At 46.7% G+C, this 22,200-nt stretch overlaps 1 protein-coding gene across 1 annotated transcript in view; it reads right to left on the reverse strand.

The window, feature by feature from the left end:
* Positions 1-3,336: 3,336 nt before the first annotated feature.
* The window catches only part of LOC120036267 (lysosomal-trafficking regulator-like), a 31,675-nt gene continuing 12,811 nt past the window's right edge, over positions 3,337-22,200 (reverse strand). Inside the window, exons 3-6 of the mRNA XM_038982743.1 lie at positions 17,584-17,723; positions 17,402-17,499; positions 8,674-8,830; positions 3,337-4,931 (exon numbers count right to left, since the gene is read on the reverse strand). Coding sequence (XP_038838671.1) covers positions 4,721-4,931; positions 8,674-8,830; positions 17,402-17,499; positions 17,584-17,723 — 606 coding nt within the window. The 3' untranslated portion in view covers positions 3,337-4,720. The remainder of the gene's footprint in view (positions 4,932-8,673; positions 8,831-17,401; positions 17,500-17,583; positions 17,724-22,200) is intronic.

Genomic DNA, 22,200 nt, shown 5'->3' on the forward strand with positions numbered 1-22,200 from the left:
GTTGGGGGGGCTGTCTGTATAGCTGGGGAAGATGTTTCAGGAGATATGGTGTGTTGGGGGGCTGTCTGTATAGCTGGGGAAGATGTTTCAGGGGATATGGTGTGTTGGGGGGCTGTCTGTATAGCTGGGGAAGATGTTTCAGGAGATATGGTGTGTTGGGGGGCTGTCTGTATAGCTGGGGAAGATGTTTCAGGGGATATGGTGTGTTGGGGGGCTGTCTGTATAGCTGGGGAAGATGTTTCAGGAGAATCAGTTGATGGCTGTAAGACGCAGTTGATGGCTGTAGGACGCAGTTGATGGCTGTAGGACGCAGTTGATGGCTGTAGGACGCAGTTGATGGCTGTAGGACGCAGTTGATGGCTGTAGGACGCAGTTGATGGCTGTAGGACGCAGTTGATGGCTGTAGGACGCAGTTGATGGCTGTAGGAAGCAGTTGATGGCTGTAGGACGCAGTTGATGGCTGTAGGAAGCAGTTGATGGCTGTAGGACGCAGTTGATGGCTGTAAGACGCAGTTGATGGCTGTAAGACGCAGTTGATGGCTGTAGGAATCAGTTGATGGCTGTAGGAAGCAGTTGATGGCTGTAAGACGCAGTTGATGGCTGTAAGACGCAGTTGATGGCTGTAAGACGCAGTTGATGGCTGTAAGACGCAGTTGATGGCTGTAGGAAGCAGTTGATGGCTGTAGGACGCAGTTGATGGCTGTAGGAAGCAGTTGATGGCTGTAGGACGCAGTTGATGGCTGTAGGAAGCAGTTGATGGCTGTAAGAATCAGTTGATGGCTATAGGAAGCAGTTGATGGCTGTAAGACGCAGTTGATGGCTGTAAGAATCAGTTGATGGCTATAGGAAGCAGTTGATGGCTGTAAGAATCAGTTGATGGCTATAGGAAGCAGTTGATGGCTGTAGGAAGCAGTTGATGGCTGTAGGAAGCAGTTGATGGCTGTAAGACGCAGTTGATGGCTGTAGGAAGCAGTTGATGGCTGTAAGAATCAGTTGATGGCTGTAAGAATCAGTTGATGGCTATAGGAAGCAGTTGATGGCTGTAAGAATCAGTTGATGGCTATAGGAAGCAGTTGATGGCTGTAGGAAGCAGTTGATGGCTGTAAGACGCAGTTGATGGCTATAGGAAGCAGTTGATGGCTGTAAGACGCAGTTGATGGCTGTAAGACGCAGTTGATGGCTGTAAGACGCAGTTGATGGCTGTAAGACGCAGTTGATGGCTGTAAGACGCAGTTGATGGCTGTAGGAATCAGTTGATGGCTGTAAGAATCAGTTGATGGCTATAGGAAGCAGTTGATGGCTGTAAGAATCAGTTGATGGCTATAGGAAGCAGTTGATGGCTGTAAGAATCAGTTGATGGCTATAGGAAGCAGTTGATGGCTGTAAGAATCAGTTGATGGCTATAGGAAGCAGTTGATGGCTGTAAGACGCAGTTGATGGCTGTAGGAAGCAGTTGATGGCTGTAGGACGCAGTTGATGGCTGTAAGACGCAGTTGATGGCTGTAAGACGCAGTTGATGGCTGTAAGACGCAGTTGATGGCTGTAAGACGCAGTTGATGGCTGTAAGACGCAGTTGATGGCTGTAAGACGCAGTTGATGGCTGTAAGACGCAGTTGATGGCTGTAAGACGCAGTTGATGGCTGTAGGAAGCAGTTGATGGCTGTAGGAAGCAGTTGATGGCTGTAAGACGCAGTTGATGGCTGTAAGAATCAGTTGATGGCTGTAGGAAGCAGTTGATGGCTGTAAGACGCAGTTGATGGCTGTAGGAAGCAGTTGATGGCTGTAGGACGCAGTTGATGGCTGTAAGACGCAGTTGATGGCTGTAGGAAGCAGTTGATGGCTATAGGAAGCAGTTGATGGCTGTAAGACGCAGTTGATGGCTATAGGAAGCAGTTGATGGCTATAGGAAGCAGTTGATGGCTGTAAGAATCAGTTGATGGCTATAGGAAGCAGTTGATGGCTGTAGGAAGCAGTTGATGGCTGTAAGACGCAGTTGATGGCTATAGGAAGCAGTTGATGGCTGTAAGAATCAGTTGATGGCTATAGGAAGCAGTTGATGGCTGTAAGAATCAGTTGATGGCTATAGGAAGCAGTTGATGGCTGTAAGACGCAGTTGATGGCTATAGGAAGCAGTTGATGGCTGTAAGAATCAGTTGATGGCTATAGGAAGCAGTTGATGGCTGTAAGACGCAGTTGATGGCTGTAGGAAGCAGTTGATGGCTGTAAGACGCAGTTGATGGCTGTAGGAAGCAGTTGATGGCTGTAGGACGCAGTTGATGGCTGTAAGACGCAGTTGATGGCTGTAGGACGCAGTTGATGGCTGTAAGACGCAGTTGATGGCTGTAAGACGCAGTTGATGGCTGTAAGACGCAGTTGATGGCTGTAGGAAGCAGTTGATGGCTGTAAGACGCAGTTGATGGCTGTAAGACGCAGTTGATGGCTGTAAGACGCAGTTGATGGCTGTAAGACGCAGTTGATGGCTGTAGGAAGCAGTTGATGGCTGTAGGACGCAGTTGATGGCTGTAAGAATCAGTTGATGGCTGTAGGAAGCAGTTGATGGCTGTAGGACGCAGTTGATGGCTGTAAGACGCAGTTGATGGCTGTAGGAAGCAGTTGATGGCTGTAAGACGCAGTTGATGGCTGTAGGAAGCAGTTGATGGCTGTAGGAAGCAGTTGATGGCTGTAAGACGCAGTTGATGGCTGTAGGAAGCAGTTGATGGCTGTAGGAAGCAGTTGATGGCTGTAAGAATCAGTTGATGGCTGTAGGAAGCAGTTGATGGCTGTAGGAAGCAGTTGATGGCTGTAGGAAGCAGTTGATGGCTGTAAGACGCAGTTGATGGCTATAGGAAGCAGTTGATGGCTGTAAGAATCAGTTGATGGCTATAGGAAGCAGTTGATGGCTGTAGGAAGCAGTTGATGGCTGTAGGAAGCAGTTGATGGCTGTAGGAAGCAGTTGATGGCTGTAAGAATCAGTTGATGGCTGTAAGAATCAGTTGATGGCTGTAAGAATCAGTTGATGGCTATAGGAAGCAGTTGATGGCTGTAAGAATCAGTTGAAGGCTGTATGAATCAGTTGATGGCTGTAAGAATCAGTTGATGGCTGTAAGAATCAGTTGATGGCTGTATGAATCAGTTGATGGCTGTAGGAAGCAGTTGATGGCTGTAGGAAGCAGTTGATGGCTGTAGGAAGCAGTTGATGGCTGTAAGAATCAGTTGATGGCTGTAAGAATCAGTTGATGGCTGTAAGAATCAGTTGATGGCTGTAAGAATCAGTTGATAGCTGTAGTGCATTGGAGAGGCAGCAATTTCAGACCAGTAAACACAAGGACAACACTCGACAGCAGATCATTCTCAGCTTTCATTGATAATAAGAAATAACGACAATAGCACTCTAAGGAAGCCAATGCAAAAACAAAGTGAAAACAAAATGACACAAGAAACAGGGTTGATACAAAGCAGGAAACAGGTTTGATACAAGGCAGGAAACAGGTTTGATACAAAGCAGGAAACAGGTTTGATACAAGGCAGGAAACAGGTTTGATACAAAGCAGGAAACAGGTTTGATACAAAGCAGGAAACAGGTTTGATACAAGGCAGGAAACAGGGTTGATACAAAGCAGGAAACAGGTTTGATACAAGGCAGGAAACAGGTTTGATACAAGGCAGGAAACAGGTTTGATACAAAGCAACACACCCCTGCACCCATCCACACCCATCCATGCATCCCCCTCCGTCTCCTTAATTCCAGCATGCAAGAAGAGGCCTTTCTTAGGGCACAGGGCAGGACATTACAGGCGACACAACCCACGTCATCCCAGATCCCCCTAGCTGGTCTACGTAGTCTAGAGTTCAGAGTGGACAGGAAGGGTATCTCAGACCCCACAGGGCCATGCAGGGTCATCTCCAGGCAGGTGACAGATATGCAGGGTCATCTCCAGGTAGGTGACAGATATGCAGTGTGCCCCTGTAACTGCAGCTTGTCCTGGTCTCTCAGGAACAAGAGCCATCAGTCAGGTGACTCATGCAGAGAGAGACACATGCGTTGTCCGTAGAGGAGAGACGGGGACGGGTCTTCAACCCTCTGCTCTGGCTTTGGATTGGTCAGACACTAGCAGAGGCGGGGCCTTCAGCCCTCTGGTCTGACTTGGGATTGGTCAGATGTTATGTAGCAGCTCACCAGGACAGTCCAAACAACCAATCAAGTCATCAGCAACACATTTCAGAAGGAGGGAACACTATTACCACGACAACAAAACCAAAACATTCCAAAAGCAAATACAATGTATATCTAGATCTCTTTAATATCATATCTTAGCTTCATGTTAACAGACGCTAGTCTGCTCGCACGGAAATGTCTGTAGGGTCTTAGGGTCTGAGCTGAGGGCTTTGATTGGTCGTCTGCAGCATGTTGACATGTCCGTCTCCCGGCGAGGGGAGGGGACTGACTGTTCCGTCCGCCTGGAGAACTGTGGTTATTGTAGTTTTGTCCCAGGGTTGTCTGGAGCAATGCGTCAGAAGAGAAGAGAACTATGGGTATTGTAGTTCTGACTCTCAACATGCCAGGAGGTCTGGGGGCTGCCATAAGAGCAGAGGACTGTGGGTATTGTAGTTCTGTCTCTCAGGGTAGTCTGGGGCCATGCGTCAGAAAAGGACTATGGGTATTGTAATCATGTCTCTCAGGAGGATTGTGGGTAGTGTAGTCATTCAAGGCCCTAGTCTGTCAGCTGGCAGCGTAGCTAGAGAGGAAGCTGTAGAACATGGGGAGTTTCATCCTCTGCTGGTCTCTCCTACACCAGGCCATGACCGTCCCCTCACTGTTAGCGGTGTAGAGGTGGTGGCCGTCACAGGAATACGTCAGGCTGATGATAGGCTTGTTCGACTTGGGGAAGGTGATCTCTCTCACTGGCTTCAAGTCCCAGGTGCTCCACAGCCTGAATGGTTGTGACGAGAGGAAAAAGGAAGACCTTTGTTATTTGACATTTATTCAGGAAGCCACATTCAGATTCAGAACGTCTTTATGACACTACCCAGGTTCCCATCCAATTGAGCGACAGTTTTTCCACGCGCATATTAAAACATTTGCATATAAACAATATGTGCATTTTCCCAGAAGAGATGTTTTTCCATCAGATTGATTTGTTGCAGATAAAAGGACGTGAACAGAAAGATATCTTGTACAGAATAAAAAATACAACTTAAAATGGGTTTCCATCTCAAATGTTTTTCTTATATAATGAATGTGCCCACTCTGGTCTTGGTACGTTCTCTCTAGCCAACAGAGATGGTGTGGGTAGGCTACCTACAGTTCCTTCAGGAAGTATTGGTACGTTCTCTCTAGCCAACAGAGATAGTGTGGGTAGGCTACATACAGTTCCTTCAGGAAGTATTGGTACGTTCTCTCTAGCCAACAGAGATAGTGTGGCTAGGCTACCTACAGTTCCTTCAGGAAGTATTGGTGCTTTCTCTCTAGCCAACAGAGATAGTGTGGCTAGGCTACCTACAGTTCCTTTAGGAAGTATTGGTACGTTCTCTCTAGCCAACAGAGATAGTGTGGGTAGGCTACATACAGTTCCTTCAGGAAGTATTGGTACGTTCTCTCTAGCCAACAGAGATAGTGTGGGTAGGCTACCTACAGTTCCTTCAGGAAGTATTGGTACGTTCTCTCTAGCCAACAGAGATAGTGTGGGTAGGCTACATACAGTTCCTTCAGGAAGTATTGGTACGTTCTCTCTAGCCAACAGAGATAGTGTGGGTAGGCTACATACAGTTCCTTCAGGAAGTATTGGTACGTTCTCTCTAGCCAACAGAGATAGTGTGGGTAGGCTACCTACAGTTCCTTCAGGAAGTATTGGTACGTTCTCTCTAGCCAACAGAGATAGTGTGGGTAGGCTACATACAGTTCCTTCAGGAAGTATTGGTACGTTCTCTCTAGCCAACAGAGATAGTGTGGGTAGGCTACCTACAGTTCCTTCAGGAAGTATTGGTGCGTTCTCTCTAGCCAACAGAGATAGTGTGGGTAGGCTACCTACAGTTCCTTCAGGAAGTATTGGTGCGTTCTCTCTAGCCAACAGAGATAGTGTGGGTAGGCTACCTACAGTTCCTTCAGAAAGTATTCACACCCCTTGACTAATTCAATATTTTGTTGAAATGTATTACAGCCTGAATTCAAAAATATATGTAATATTTTTTTTTCCTCAGCAATCTACACACAAAACCCCATAATGACGAAGTGAAAACATGTATTTAGACATTTTGGTAAATGTTTTGAAAATGAAATACAGAAATATCTAATTTACATAAGTATTCAACCCCCTGAGTCAAAACTTTGTAGAAGCACATTTGGCAGCGATTACAGCTGTGAGTCTTTCCGGGTAAGGCTCTAAGAGCTGTGAGTCTTTCCGGGTAAGGCTCTAAGAGCTGTGAGTCTTTCCGGGTAAGGCTCTAAGAGCTGTGAGTCTTTCCGGGTAAGGCTCTAAGAGCTGTGAGTCTTTCTGGGTAAGGCTCTAAGAGCTGTGAGTCTTTCCGGTTAAGTCTCTAAGAGCTGTGAGTCTTTCTGGATAAGGCTCTAAGAGCTGTGAGTCTTTCCGGGTAAGGCTCTAAGAGCTGTGAGTCTTTCCGGGTAAGGCTCTAAGAGCTGTGAGTCTTTCCGGGTAAGGCTCTAAGAGCTGTGAGTCTTTCCGGGTAAGGCTCTAAGAGCTGTGAGTCTTTCCGGGTAAGGCTCTAAGAGCTGTGAGTCTTTCCGGGTAAGGCTCTAAGAGCTGTGAGTCTTTCCGGGTAAGGCTCTAAGAGCTGTGAGTCTTTCCGGATAAGGCTCTAAGAGCTGTGAGACTTTCCGGATAAGGCTCTAAGAGCTGTGAGTCTTTCCGGGTAAGGCTCTAAGAGCTGTGAGTCTTTCCGGGTAAGGCTCTAAGAGCTGTGAGTCTTTCCGGGTACGTCTCTAAAAGCTGTGAGTCTTTCCGGGTACGTCTCTAAAAGCTGTGAGTCTTTCCGGGTACGTCTCTAAAAGCTGTGAGTCTTTCCGGGTACGTCTCTAAGAGCTGTGAGTCTTTCCGGGTACGTCTAACAGCTTTCCGCACCTTGATTATGCAACATTTACCCATTTTTCAAGATCTGTCAAATTGGTTGTTGATCATTGCTAGACAGACATTTTCAGTTATTGCTATAGATTTCCAAATAGATTTAAGTCAAAACGAAGTCCAAACTAACTCGGCCACTGTATATTTGGCCTTGTGTTTTAGGTTATTGTCCTGCTGAAAGGTGCATTCATCTCCCAGTGTCTGGTGGAAAGCAGACTGAACCAGGTTTTCCTCTATTTTGCCTGTGTTTAGCTCCATTCTGTTTCTTTTCTATCCTGAAAAACTCCCCAGTCCTTAATGATGACAAGCCTACCCATAACATGATGCAGACACCACTATGCTTGAAAATATGGAGAGTGGTACTCAGTAATGTGTTGTATTGGATTTACCTCAAACATAACACTTTGTATTCCGGACATAAGTTAATTTCTTTGTCACATTTTCTGTAGTTTTACTTTAGTGCCTTGTTGCAAACAGGATGCATGTTTTGGAATATTTGTATTCTGTACAGGCTTCCTTCTTTTCACTCTGTCATTTAGGTTAGTATTGTGGAGTAACTACAATGTTGTTGATCCATCCTCAGGTTTCTCCTGTCACAGCCATTAAACTCTAACGGTTTTAAAGTCATCATTGGCCTCATGGTGAAAATCCCTGAGCAGTTTCCTTACTCTCCGTCAACTGAGTTAGGAAGGACGCCTGTATCTTTGTAGTGACTGGGTGTATTGATGCACCATCCAAAGTGTAATTAATAACTTCACCATGCTCAATGGGATATTCAATGTCTGTTTTTTTAAGTTTACCCATCTACCAATAGGTGTCCTTCTTTGAAAGGCATTGGAAAACCTCTGGGTCTTCGGAGTTGAATCTGTGTTTGAAATTCGCTGCTTGACTGAGCTCTTACAGATAATTGTATGTGTAGGGTACAGAGATGAGGTAGTCATTCAAAAATAATTTTAAACACTATTATTGCACACAGAGTGAGTCCATGACACTTATGTGACTTGTTAAGCACATTTTGACTCCTGAACTTATTTAGCCTTGCCATAACGAAGAGGTCGAATACTTATTTACTCAAGACATTTCAGCTTTTAACTTGAAATTATTTGTAAAAAACGTAACATAATTTACATTTTGTAACAACAAAATGTGGACAAGTCGAGGGGTGTGAACACTGTCTGAAGGCTCCGCACACGAGGAGGAGATTATGGAGAAAGAGACTTTTATCTGTCAAACGGCAGCCAAGTCCATATTTATCGAAAGGAGCATCAACACAAAAATCATCACGTCAATCAAAGTTTATTACATCAATATTTGTTCAGAAAGGCGTTTCCGCCACAATTTCTCATAATTTTACAGTCACAAAAAAGTATCCCACCTTGTCTAATGTATTTAGTTTTTTCGACATTTGGAAAGTTTATCGACAAATTTGAGGTTTTCATCAGGTCTGTTGTGACATTCTCTATCCAACATGTACTTTACTCACGTTAAAAGTTTGGAGGGAAACCTGGGTAATTCTGGACAATTTGTTTACAGCAGCATAAAAACAGTCACAAGGAAACAGACTCGTACACAGAGAGACAGACAGGAAGCTGCTCACCTGACCACTCCGTTCTCCAGTCCCCCTGTGATGACGTTGACAGACACTCCCTCCGGCTGATTGGAGAACGCCACAGAGCAGATGATCTCGCGACAGTGGACGTGGCCAATCAGATCGCCGTTCACAGTCCACAACCGTAGGTCACTGCCCCCGCCCACTGGATGTACACAATGACATAATAGGTTAGAGGATGAGTGATACACGCAGGCAGTCAGCCAGACACGCAGGCAGTCAGCCAGACACGCAGGCAGTCAGCCAGACACGCAGGCAGTCAGCCAGACACGCAGGCAGTCAGCCAGACACACAGGCAGTCAGCCAGACACACAGGCAGACAGACAAAAACACTCTAGACTATTCTATATACAGTAACAGCCAGGTCCTCCCACTAGACTATTCTATATACAGTAACAGCCAGGTCCTCCCACTAGACTATTCTATATACAGTAACAGCCAGGTCCTCCCACTAGACTATTCTATATACAGTAACAGCCAGGTCCTCCCACTAGACTATTCTATATACAGTAACAGACAGGTCCTCCCACTAGACTATATACAGTAACAGCCAGGTCCTCCCACTAGACTAGACTATATACAGTAACAGCCAGGTCCTCCCACTAGACTAGACTATATACAGTAACAGCCAGGTCCTCCCACTAGACTAGACTATATACAGTAACAGCCAGGTCCTCCCACTAGACTAGACTATATACAGTAACAGCCAGGTCCTCCCACTAGACTAGACTATATACAGTAACAGCCAGGTCCTCCCACTAGACTAGACTATATACAGTAACAGACAGGTCCTCCCACTAGACTATATACAGTAACCGCCAGGTCCTCCCACTAGACTAGACTATATACAGTAACAGCCAGGTCCTCCCACTAGACTATTCTATATACAGTAACAGACAGGTCCTCCCACTAGACTAGACTATATACAGTAACAGACAGGTCCTCCCACTAGACTATTCTATATACAGTAACAGCCAGGTCCTCCCACTAGACTATATACAGTAACAGCCAGGTCCTCCCACAAGACTATATACAGTAACAGACAGGTCCTCCCACTAGACTATATACAGTAACAGACAGGTCCTCCCACTAGACTAGACTATATACAGTAAAAGCCAGGTCCTCCCACTAGACTATTCTATATACAGTAACAGACAGGTCCTCCCACTAGACTATATACAGTAACAGACAGGTCCTCCCACTAGACTATATACAGTAACAGACAGGTCCTCCCACTAGACTATATACAGTAACAACCAGGTCCTCCCACTAGACTATATACAGTAAGACAGGTCCTCCCACTAGACTAGACTATATACAGTAACAGACAGGTCCTCCCACTAGACTATTCTATATACAGTAAGAGTCAGGTCCTCCCACTATTCTATATACAGTAACAGACAGGTCCTCCCTCTAGACTATTCTATATACAGTAACAGCCAGGTCCTCCCACTATTCTATATACAGTAACAGCCAGGTCCTCCCACTATTCTATATACAGTAACAGCCAGGTCCTCCCACTAGACTATTCTATATACAGTAACAGCCAGGTCCTCCCACTAGACTATATACAGTAACAGACAGGTCCTCCCACAAGACTATATACAGTAACAGACAGGTCCTCCCACTAGACTATATACAGTAACAGACAGGTCCTCCCACTAGACTATATACAGTAACAGACAGGTCCTCCCACTAGACTAGACTATATACAGTAACAGCCAGGTCCTCCCACTAGACTATATACAGTAACAACCAGGTCCTCCCACTAGACTATATACAGTAACAACCAGGTCCTCCCACTAGACTATTCTATATACAGTAACAGACAGGTCCTCCCACTAGACTATTCTATATACAGTAACAGACAGGTCCTCCCACTAGACTATATACAGTAACAGACAGGTCCTCCCACTAGACTATATACAGTAACAGACAGGTCCTCCCACTAGACTAGTCTATATACAGTAACAGACAGGTCCTCCCACTAGACTAGTCTATATACAGTAACAGACAGGTCCTCCCACTAGACTAGTCTATACACAGTAACAGACAGGTCCTCCCACTAGACTATATACAGTAACAGACAGGTCCTCCCACTAGACTAGACTATATACAGTAACAGACAGGTCCTCCCACTAGACTATATACAGTAACAGACAGGTCCTCCCACTAGACTAGACTATATACAGTAATAGACAGGTCCTCCCACTAGACTATTCTATATACAGTAAGAGCCAGGTCCTCCCACTATTCTATATACAGTAACAGCCAGGTCCTCCCACTAGACTAGACTATATACAGTAACAGCCAGGTCCAACCACTAGACTATATACAGTAACAAACCAGGTCCTCCCACTAGACTAGACTATATACAGTAACAGACAGGTCCTCCCACTAGACTAGACTATATACAGTAACAGCCAGGTCCTCCCACTAGACTATATACAGCAACAGACAGGTCCTCCCACTAGACTAGACTATATACAGTAACAGACAGGTCCTCCCACTAGACTATTCTATATACAGTAACAGACAGGTCCTCCCACTAGACTATATACAGTAACAGACAGGTCCTCCCACTAGACTAGACTATATACAGTAACAGACAGGTCCTCCCACTAGACTATTCTATATACAGTAACAGACAGGTCCTCCCACTAGACTATATACAGTAACAGCCAGGTCCTCCCACTAGACTATTCTATATACAGTAACAGACAGGTCCTCCCACTAGACTATATACAGTAACAGACAGGTCCTCCCACTAGACTATATACAGTAACAACCAGGTCCTCCCACTAGACTATTCTATATACAGTAACAGACAGGTCCTCCCACTAGACTAGTCTATATACAGTAACAGACAGGTCCTCCCACTAGACTAGTCTATATACAGTAACAGACAGGTCCTCCCACTAGACTATATACAGTAACAGACAGGTCCTCCCACTAGACTAGACTATATACAGTAACAGCCAGGTCCTCCCACTAGACTAGACTATATACAGTAACAGACAGGTCCTCCCACTAGACTATATACAGTAACAGCCAGGTCCTCCCACTAGACTATTATATATACAGTAACAGACAGGTCCTCCCACTAGACTATATACAGTAACAGACAGGTCCTCCCACTAGACTAGACTATATACAGTAATAGACAGGTCCTCCCACTAGACTATTCTATATACAGTAAGAGCCAGGTCCTCCCACTATTCTATATACAGTAACAGCCAGGTCCTCCCACTAGACTAGACTATATACAGTAACAGCCAGGTCCAACCACTAGACTATATACAGTAACAAACCAGGTCCTCCCACTAGACTAGACTATATACAGTAACAGACAGGTCCTCCCACTAGACTATTCTATATACAGTAACAGACAGGTCCTCCCACTAGACTATATACAGTAACAGCCAGGTCCTCCCACTAGACTATTCTATATACAGTAACAGACAGGTCCTCCCACTAGACTAGACTATATACAGTAACAGACAGGTCCTCCCACTAGACTATATACAGTAACAGACAGGTCCTCCCACTAGACTATATACAGTAACAGACAGGTCCTCCCACTAGACTAGACTATATACAGTAACAACCAGGTCCTCCCACTAGACTAGACTATATACAGTAACAGACAGGTCCTCCCACTAGACTAGACTATATACAGTAACAGACAGGTCCTCCCACTAGACTATTCTATATACAGTAACAGACAGGTCCTCCCACTAGACTATATACAGTAACAGACAGGTCCTCCCACTAGACTAGACTATATACAGTAACAGCCAGGTCCTCCCACTAGACTATTCTATATACAGTAACAGACAGGTCCTCCCACTAGACTAGACTATATACAGTAACAGACAGGTCCTCCCACTAGACTATATACAGTAACAGACAGGTCCTCCCACTAGACTATATACAGTAACAGACAGGTCCTCCCACTAGACTAGACTATATACAGTAACAGACAGGTTCTTCCACTAGACTATATACAGTAACAGACAGGTCCTCCCACTAGACTAGACTATATACAGTAACAGACAGGTCCTCCCACTAGACTAGTCTATATACAGTAACAGCCAGGTCCTCCCACTAGACTAGACTATATACAGTAACAGACAGGTCCTCCCACTAGACTAGACTATATACAGTAACAACCAGGTCCTCCCACTAGACTAGACTATATACAGTAACAGACAGGTCCTCCCACTAGACTAGACTATATACAGTAACAGACAGGTCCTCCCACTAGACTATATACAGTAACAGACAGGTCCTCCCACTAGACTATATATAGTAACAGACAGGTCCTCCCACTAGACTAGACTATATACAGTAACAGACAGGTCCTCCCACTAGACTAGACTATATACAGTAACAGACAGGTCCTCCCACTAGACTAGACTATATACAGTAACAGACAGGTCCTCCCACTAGACTATATACAGTAACAGACAGGTCCTCCCACTAGACTATATATAGTAACAGACAGGTCCTCCCACTAGACTAGACTATATACAGTAACAGACAGGTCCTCCCACTAGACTAGACACAGTAACAGCCAGGTCCTCCCACTAGACTATATACAGTAACAGCCAGGTCCTCCCACTAGACTATATACAGTAACAGACAGGTCCTCCCACTAGACTATTCTATATACAGTAACAGACAGGTCCTCCCACTAGACTATATATAGTAACAGACAGGTCCTCCCACTAGACTAGACTATATACAGTAACAGACAGGTCCTCCCACTAGACTAGACTATATACAGTAACAGACAGGTCCTCCCACTAGACTAGACTATATACAGTAACAGACAGGTCCTCCCACTAGACTATATACAGTAACAGACAGGTCCTCCCACTAGACTATATACAGTAACAGACAGGTCCTCCCACTAGACTATATACAGTAACAACCAGGTCCTCCCACTAGACTAGACTATATACAGTAACAGACAGGTCCTCCCACTAGACTAGACTATATACAGTAACAGCCAGGTCCTCCCACTAGACTATTTACAGTAACAGACAGGTCCTCCCACTAGACTAGACTATATACAGTAACAGACAGGTCCTCCCACTAGACTATTCTATATACAGTAACAGCCAGGTCCTCCCACTAGACTATTCTATATACAGTAACAGCCAGGTCCTCCCACTAGACTATATACAGTAACAACCAGGTCCTCCCACTAGACTATATACAGTAAGAGCCAGGTCCTCCCACTAGACTAGACTATATACAGTAACAACCAGGTCCTCCCACTAGACTAGACTATATACAGTAACAGACAGGTCCTCCCTCTAGACTATTCTATATACAGTAACAACCAGGTCCTCCCACTAGACTATATACAGTAACAGACAGGTCCTCCCAGTAGACTATATACAGTAACAGCCAGGTCCTCCCTCTAGACTATTATATATACAGTAACAGCCAGGTCCTCCCACTAGACTATATACAGTAACAACCAGGTCCTCCCACTAGACTATATACAGTAACAACCAGGTCCTCCCACTAGACTAGACTATATACAGTAACAGACAGGTCCTCCCACTAGACTATATACAGTAACAGACAGGTCCTCCCACTAGACTATATACAGTAACAACCAGGTCCTCCCACTAGACTATATACAGTAACAGACAGGTCCTCCCACTAGACTAGACTATATACAGTAACAACCAGGTCCTCCCACTAGACTAGACTATATACAGTAACGGACAGGTCCTCCCTCTAGACTATTCTATATACAGTAACAGACAGGTACTCCCACTAGACTAGACTATATACAGTAACAGACAGGTCCTCCCACTAGACTATATACAGTAACAACCAGGTCCTCCCACTAGACTAGACTATATACAGTAACAGACAGGTCCTCCCACTAGACTAGACTATATACAGTAACAACCAGGTCCTCCCACTAGACTATATACAGTAACAACCAGGTCCTCCCACTAGACTATATACAGTAACAGACAGGTCCTCCCACTAGACTATATACAGTAACAGACAGGTCCTCCCACTAGACTAGACTATATACAGTAACAGACAGGTCCTCCCACTAGACTATATACAGTAACAACCAGGTCCTCCCACTAGACTAGACTATATACAGTAACAGACAGGTCCTCCCACTAGACTAGACTATATACAGTAACAGCCAGGTCCTCCCACTAGACTATATACAGTAACAACCAGGTCCTCCCACTAGACTATATACAGTAACAGACAGGTCCTCCCACTAGACTAGACTATATACAGTAACAGACAGGTCCTCCCACTAGACTAGACTATATACAGTAACAACCAGGTCCTCCCACTAGACTATATACAGTAACAACCAGGTCCTCCCACTATTCTATATACAGTAACAGCCAGGTCCTCCCACTAGACTAGAATATATACAGTAACAGCCAGGTCCTCCCACTATTCTATATACAGTAACAGCCAGGTCCTCCCACTAGACTAGACTATATACAGTAACAGACAGGTCCTCCCTCTAGACTATATACAGTAACAGACAGGTCCTCCCACTAGACTATATACAGTAACAGACAGGTCCTCCCACTAGACTATATACAGTAACAACCAGGTCCTCCCACTAGACTAGACTATATACAGTAACAGCCAGGTCCTCCCACTAGACTAGACTATATACAGTAACAACCAGGTCCTCCCACTAGACTAGACTATATACAGTAACAGACAGGTCCTCCCACTAGACTATATACAGTAACAACCAGGTCCTCCCACTAGACTAGACTATATACAGTAACAGCCAGGTCCTCCCACTAGACTAGACTATATACAGTAACAGACAGGTCCTCCCACTAGACTAGACTATATACAGTAACAGACAGGTCCTCCCTCTAGACTATATACAGTAACAGACAGGTCCTCCCACTAGACTAGTCTATATACAGCAACAGACAGGTCCTCCCACTAGACTAGACTATATACAGTAACAACCAGGTCCTCCCACTAGACTAGACTATATACAGTAACAGACAGGTCCTCCCTCTAGACTATATACAGTAACAGACAGGTCCTCCCACTAGACTAGACTATATACAGTAACAGCCAGGTCCTCCCACTAGACTATATACAGTAACAGCCAGGTCCTCCCACTAGACTATTCTATATACAGTAACAACCAGGTCCTCCCACTAGACTATATACAGTAACAGCCAGGTCCTCCCACTAGACTATTCTATATACAGTAACAGACAGGTCCTCCCACTAGACTAGACTATATACAGTAACAGCCAGGTCCTCCCACTAGACTATTCTATATACAGTAACAGCCAGGTCCTCCCACTAGACTATTCTATATACAGTAACAGACAGGTCCTCCCACTAGACTAGACTATATACAGTAACAGCCAGGTCCTCCCACTAGACTATTCTATATACAGTAACAGACAGGTCCTCCCACTAGACTAGACTATATACAGTAACAGCCAGGTCCTCCCACTAGACTATATACAGTAACAGCCAGGTCCTCCCACTAGACTATTCTATATACAGTAACAGACAGGTCCTCCCACTAGACTAGACTATATACAGTAACAGCCAGGTCCTCCCACTAGACTATATACAGTAACAGCCAGGTCCTCCCACTAGACTATTCTATATACAGTAACAGCCAGGTCCTCCCACTAGACTATATACAGTAACAGACAGGTCCTCCCACTAGACTAGACTATATACAGTAACAGCCAGGTCCTCCCACTAGACTATTCTATATACAGTAACAGCCGGGTCCTCCCACTAGACTAGACTATATACAGTAACAGCCAGGTCCTCCCACTAGACTATATACAGTAACAGCCAGGTCCTCCCACTAGACTATTCTATATACAGTAACAGACAGGTCCTCCCACTAGACTATATACAGTAACAACCAGGTCCTCCCACTAGACTATATACAGTAACAGCCAGGTCCTCCCTCTAGACTATTATATATACAGTAACAGACAGGTCCTCCCACTAGACTATATACAGTAACAACCAGGTCCTCCCACTAGACTAGTCTATATACAGTAACAGACAGGTCCTCCCACTAGACTATATACAGTAACAGCCGGGTCCTCCCACTAGACTATTCTATATACAGTAACAGCCAGGTCCTCCCACTAGACTATTCTATATACAGTAACAGACAGGTCCTCCCACTAGACTATATACAGTAACAACCAGGTCCTCCCACTAGACTATATACAGTAACAGCCAGGTCCTCCCTCTAGACTATTATATATACAGTAACAGACAGGTCCTCCCACTAGACTATATACAGTAACAACCAGGTCCTCCCACTAGACTAGTCTATATACAGTAACAGACAGGTCCTCCCACTAGACTATATACAGTAACAGCCAGGTCCTCCCACTAGACTAGACTATATACAGTAACAGACAGGTCCTCCCACTAGACTATTCTATATACAGTAACAGACAGGTCCTCCCACTATTCTATATACAGTAACAGCCAGGTCCTCCCACTAGACTAGACTATATACAGTAACAGCCAGGTCCTCCCACTAGACTAGACTATATACAGTAACAGACAGGTCCTCCCACTAGACTAGACTATATACAGTAACAGCCAGGTCCTCCCACTATTCTATATACAGTAACAGCCAGGTCCTCCCACTAGACTAGACTATATACAGTAACAGACAGGTCCTCACCTGAGTCACAGACCGTAGCGATGTCCCCTGTGGTCTCACTGGCTGACACTGCGGTCACCGGGCTCTTGTGACCCGTCAGGCTCTGGACATAACACAACCTAACAAGACAAACAGGTGATTATGTTTTCTGTCTTCCATGAATAAAGCCGGGTCATTGTCAGCAGGCCACCACGTACACCCACCTGTTGAGGTCCCAGAGGATGCATGTTCCGTCCCTGGACACAGAGATAAGGATACTGTATGGTTTACACACATGGAGGCTGGTCACCTCGGAGCTGTGGCCATACAGGTGGACCTGGGACTCTACCTCCATCTCTGTAGGCTGCAGGAAAAGATACACAGAGGAAGAGGAGGGAGTTATACACAGGGAGGAAGAGGAAGAAGAGGAGGGAGTTATACACACAGGGAGGAAGAGGAAGAGGAGGGAGTTATACACAAGGAGGAGGAGGAGGAGGAGGAGGGAGTTATACACGAGGAGGAGGAAGAGGAGGGAGTTATACACAGGGAGGAGGAGGGAGTTATACACAGGGAGGAGGAGGAGGAAGAGGAGGGAGTTATACACAGGGAGGAGGAAGAGGAGGGAGTTATACACAGGGAGGAGGAAGAGGAGGGAGTTATACACAGGGAGGAGGAGGAGGAGGAGGGAGTTATACACAGGGAGGAGGAAGAGGAGGGAGTTATACACAGGGAGGAGGAAGAGGAGGGAGTTATACATAGGGAGGAGGAAGAGGAGGGAGTTATACACAGGGAGGAGGAAGAGGAAGAGGAGGGAGTTATACACAAGGAGGAGGAGGAGGAGGAGGGAGTTATACACAGGGAGGAGGAGGAGGAGGAGGAGGGAGTTATACACAGGGAGGAGGAGGAGGAGGAGGGAGTTATACACAGGGAGGAGGAGGAAGAGGAGGGAGTTATACACAGGGAGGAGGAGGAAGAGGAGGGAGTTATACACAGGGAGGAGGAGGAAGAGGAGGGAGTTATACACAGGGAGGAGGAGGAAGAGGAGGGAGTTATACACAGGGAGGAGGAAGAGGAGGGAGTTATACACAGGGAGGAGGAAGAGGAGGGAGTTATACACAGGGAGGAGGAGGGAGTTATACACAGGGAGGAGGAGGGAGTTATACACAGGGAGGAGGAGGGAGTTATACACAGGGAGGAGGAGGGAGTTATACACAGGGAGGAGGAGGAGGAGGGAGTTATACACAGGGAGGAGGAGGAGGAGGAGGGAGTTATACACAGGGAGGAGGAGGAGGAGGAGGGAGTTATAGACAGGGAGGAGGAGGAGGAGGGAGTTATACACAGGGAGGAGGAGGAGGAGGGAGTTATACACAGGGAGGAGGAGGAGGGAGTTATACACAGGGAGGAGGACGAGGAAGAGGAGGGTGTTATACACAGGGAGGAGGAAGAGGAGGGAGTTATACACAGGGAGGAAGAAGAGGAAGAGGAGGGAGTTATACACAGGGAGGAGGAGGAGGAAGAGGAGGGAGTTATACACAGGGAGGAGGAAGAGGAGGGAGTTATACACAGGGAGGAGGAAGAGGAAGAGGAGGGAGTTATCACAGGGAGGAGGAAGAGAGAGTTATACACAGGGAGGAGGAGGAGGAAGAGGAGGGAGTTATACACAGGGAGGAGGAAGAGGAGGGAGTTATACACAGGGAGGAGGAAGAGGAATAGGAGGGAGTTATACACAGGGAGGAGGAGGAGGAGGAGGAGGAGGGAGTTATACACAGGGAAGAGGAGGAAAAGGAGGAGGGAGTTATACACAGGGAGGAGGAAGAGGAGGGAGTTATACACAGGGAGGAGGAAGAGGAGGGAGTTATACACAGGGAGGAGGAAGAGGAAGAGGAGGGAGTTATACACGGAGGAGGAAGAGGAAGAGGAGGGAGTTATACACAGGGAGGAGGAAGAGGAAGAGGAGGGAGTTATACACAGGGAGGAGGAGGAGGAAGGAGTTATACACAGGGAGGAGGAGGAGGAAGAGGAGGGAGTTATACACAGGGAGGAGGAAGAGGAGAGAGTTATACACAGGGAGGAGGAAGAGGAGGAGGGAGTTATAGACAGGGAGGAGGAAGAGGAGGGAGTTATACACAGGGAGGAGGAGGGAGTTATACACAGGGAGGAGGAGGAGGAAGAGGAGGAGGGAGTTATACACAGGGAGGAGGAAGAGGAAGAGGAGGGAGTTATACACAGGGAGGAGGAGGAGGAGGAAGGAGTTATACACAGGGAGGAGGAGGAAGAGGAGGAGGAGGGAGTAATACACAGGGAGGAAGAGGAGGAGGAGGAGGGAGTAATACACAGGGAAGAGGAGGAAAAGGAGGAGGGAGTTATACACAGGGAGGAGGAAGAGGAGGGAGTTATACACAGGGAGGAGGAAGAGGAGGGAGTTATACACAGGGAGGAGGAAGAGGAGGGAGTTATACACGGAGGAGGAAGAGGAAGAGGAGGGAGTTATACACAGGGAGGAGGAAGAGGAAGAGGAGGGAGTTATACACAGGGAGGAGGAGGAGGAAGGAGTTATACACAGGGAGGAGGAGGAGGAAGAGGAGGGAGTTATACACAGGGAGGAGGAAGAGGAGAGAGTTATACACAGGGAGGAGGAAGAGGAGGAGGGAGTTATAGACAGGGAGGAGGAAGAGGAGGGAGTTATACACAGGGAGGAGGAGGGAGTTATACACAGGGAGGAGGAGGGAGTTATACACAGGGAGGAGGAGGAGGAAGAGGAGGAGGGAGTTATACACAGGGAGGAGGAAGAGGAAGAGGAGGGAGTTATACACAGGGAGGAGGAGGAGGAGGAAGGAGTTATACACAGGGAGGAGGAGGAAGAGGAGGAGGAGGGAGTAATACACAGGGAGGAAGAGGAGGAGGAGGAGGGAGTAATACACAGGGAGGAAGAGGAGGAGGAGGAGGGAGTAATACACAGGGAGGAAGAGGAGGGAGTTATACACAGGGACATAAGAAACACAAGACCAAACCTAAAAGCATACAGAATGAAACATGGTTTGATGATGATGGAGAAATCTAAGGAAGTCATTGAGAAATATATCTAATCAAAGACACAGCGAACCAGACAACACAAACATACACCTTCAATATGGATTAACACTGAAGCAATACAAACACACAGGAACAGAAAATCAGCTGGATGGAATTGAGGAATCCATCAAACCACTTCTGGGAAAACTAGAATAAATTAAACAAACCTCATCATGAGGAACTGGCTCTCCAAAATGGGGATATGTGGAGAAATCACTTTGCAACCCTCCACAGCAATATAACAAAGAGCCCAGAACAAAAATAAAAATATATCACCTATTGGAAAGACACCACAAAAAATGTAAGTAAACTTCAAATGCTATTTGTCTCTAAACAGACAGTACATGGTGTCAGACTGTAACTGATAGAAAACACTGACTAGGTACAGACTCAGAGAGGACAGTCTGGCTATAGAGACCGGTCGTCACAGACAAACCTGGCTGCCCAGAGAGGACAGTCTGGCTATAGAGACCGGTCGTCACAGACAAACCTGGCTGCCCAGAGAGGACAGTCTGGCTATAGAGACCGGTCGTCACAGACAAACCTGGCTGCCCAGAGAGGACAGTCTGGCTATAGAGACCGGTCGTCACAGACAAACCTGGCTGCCCAGAGAGGACAGTCTGGCTATAGAGACCGGTCGTCACAGACAAACCTGGCTGCCCAGAGAGGACAGTCTGGCTATAGAGACCGGTCGTCACAGACAAACCTGGCTGCCCAGAGAGGACAGGCTGGCTATAGAGACCGGTCGTCACAGACAAACCTGGCTGCCCAGAGAGGACAGTCTGGCTATAGAGACCGGTCGTCACAGACAAACCTGGCTGCCCAGAGAGTACAGTCTGGCTATAGAGACCGGTCGTCACAGACAAACCTGGCTGCCCAGAGAGGACAGTCTGGCTATAGAGACCGGTCGTCACAGACAAACCTGGCTGCCCAGAGAGGACAGTCTGACTATAGAGACCGGTCGTCACAGACAAACCTGGCTGCCCAGAGAGGACAGTCTGGCTATAGAGACCGGTCGTCACAGACAAACCTGGCTGCCCAGAGAGGACAGGCTGGCTATAGAGACCGGTCGTCACAGACAAACCTGGCTGCCCAGAGAGGACAGTCTGGCTATAGAGACCGGTCGTCACAGACAAACCTGGCTGCCCAGAGAGGACAGGCTGGCTATAGAGACCGGTCGTCACAGACAAACCTGGCTGCCCAGAGAGGACAGGCTGGCTATAGAGACCGGTCGTCACAGACAAACCTGGCTGCCCAGAGAGGACAGTCTGGCTATAGAGACCGGTCGTCACAGACAAACCTGGCTGCCCAGAGAGAACGGTCTGGCTATAGAGACCGGTCGTCACAGACAAACCTGGCTGCCCAGAGAGGACAGTCTGGCTATAGAGACCGGTCGTCACAGACAAACCTGGCTGCCCAGAGAGAACGGTCTGGCTATAGAGACCGGTCGTCACAGACAAACCTGGCTGCCCAGAGAGGACAGTCTGGCTATAGAGACCGGTCGTCACAGACAAACCTGGCTGCCCAGAGAGGACAGTCTGGCTATAGAGACCGGTCGTCACAGACAAACCTGGCTGCCCAGTGAGCACAGTCTGGCTATAGAGACCGGTCGTCACAGACAAACCTGGCTGCCCAGAGAGGACAGGCTGTGCTCACTCTGCTCCAGGGGAGAGGTAGAGACAGAGCTGCATTTCCTACTACACTGTGACAAATACTCAGACCTAAGAGAATATTTCTTTCCCAAAATTATAATTCAATACAAAGAATTT

This window comes from Salvelinus namaycush, unplaced genomic scaffold (genome assembly GCF_016432855.1).
Source record: "Salvelinus namaycush isolate Seneca unplaced genomic scaffold, SaNama_1.0 Scaffold1274, whole genome shotgun sequence".
Taxonomy (NCBI): Eukaryota; Metazoa; Chordata; class Actinopteri; order Salmoniformes; family Salmonidae; genus Salvelinus; species Salvelinus namaycush.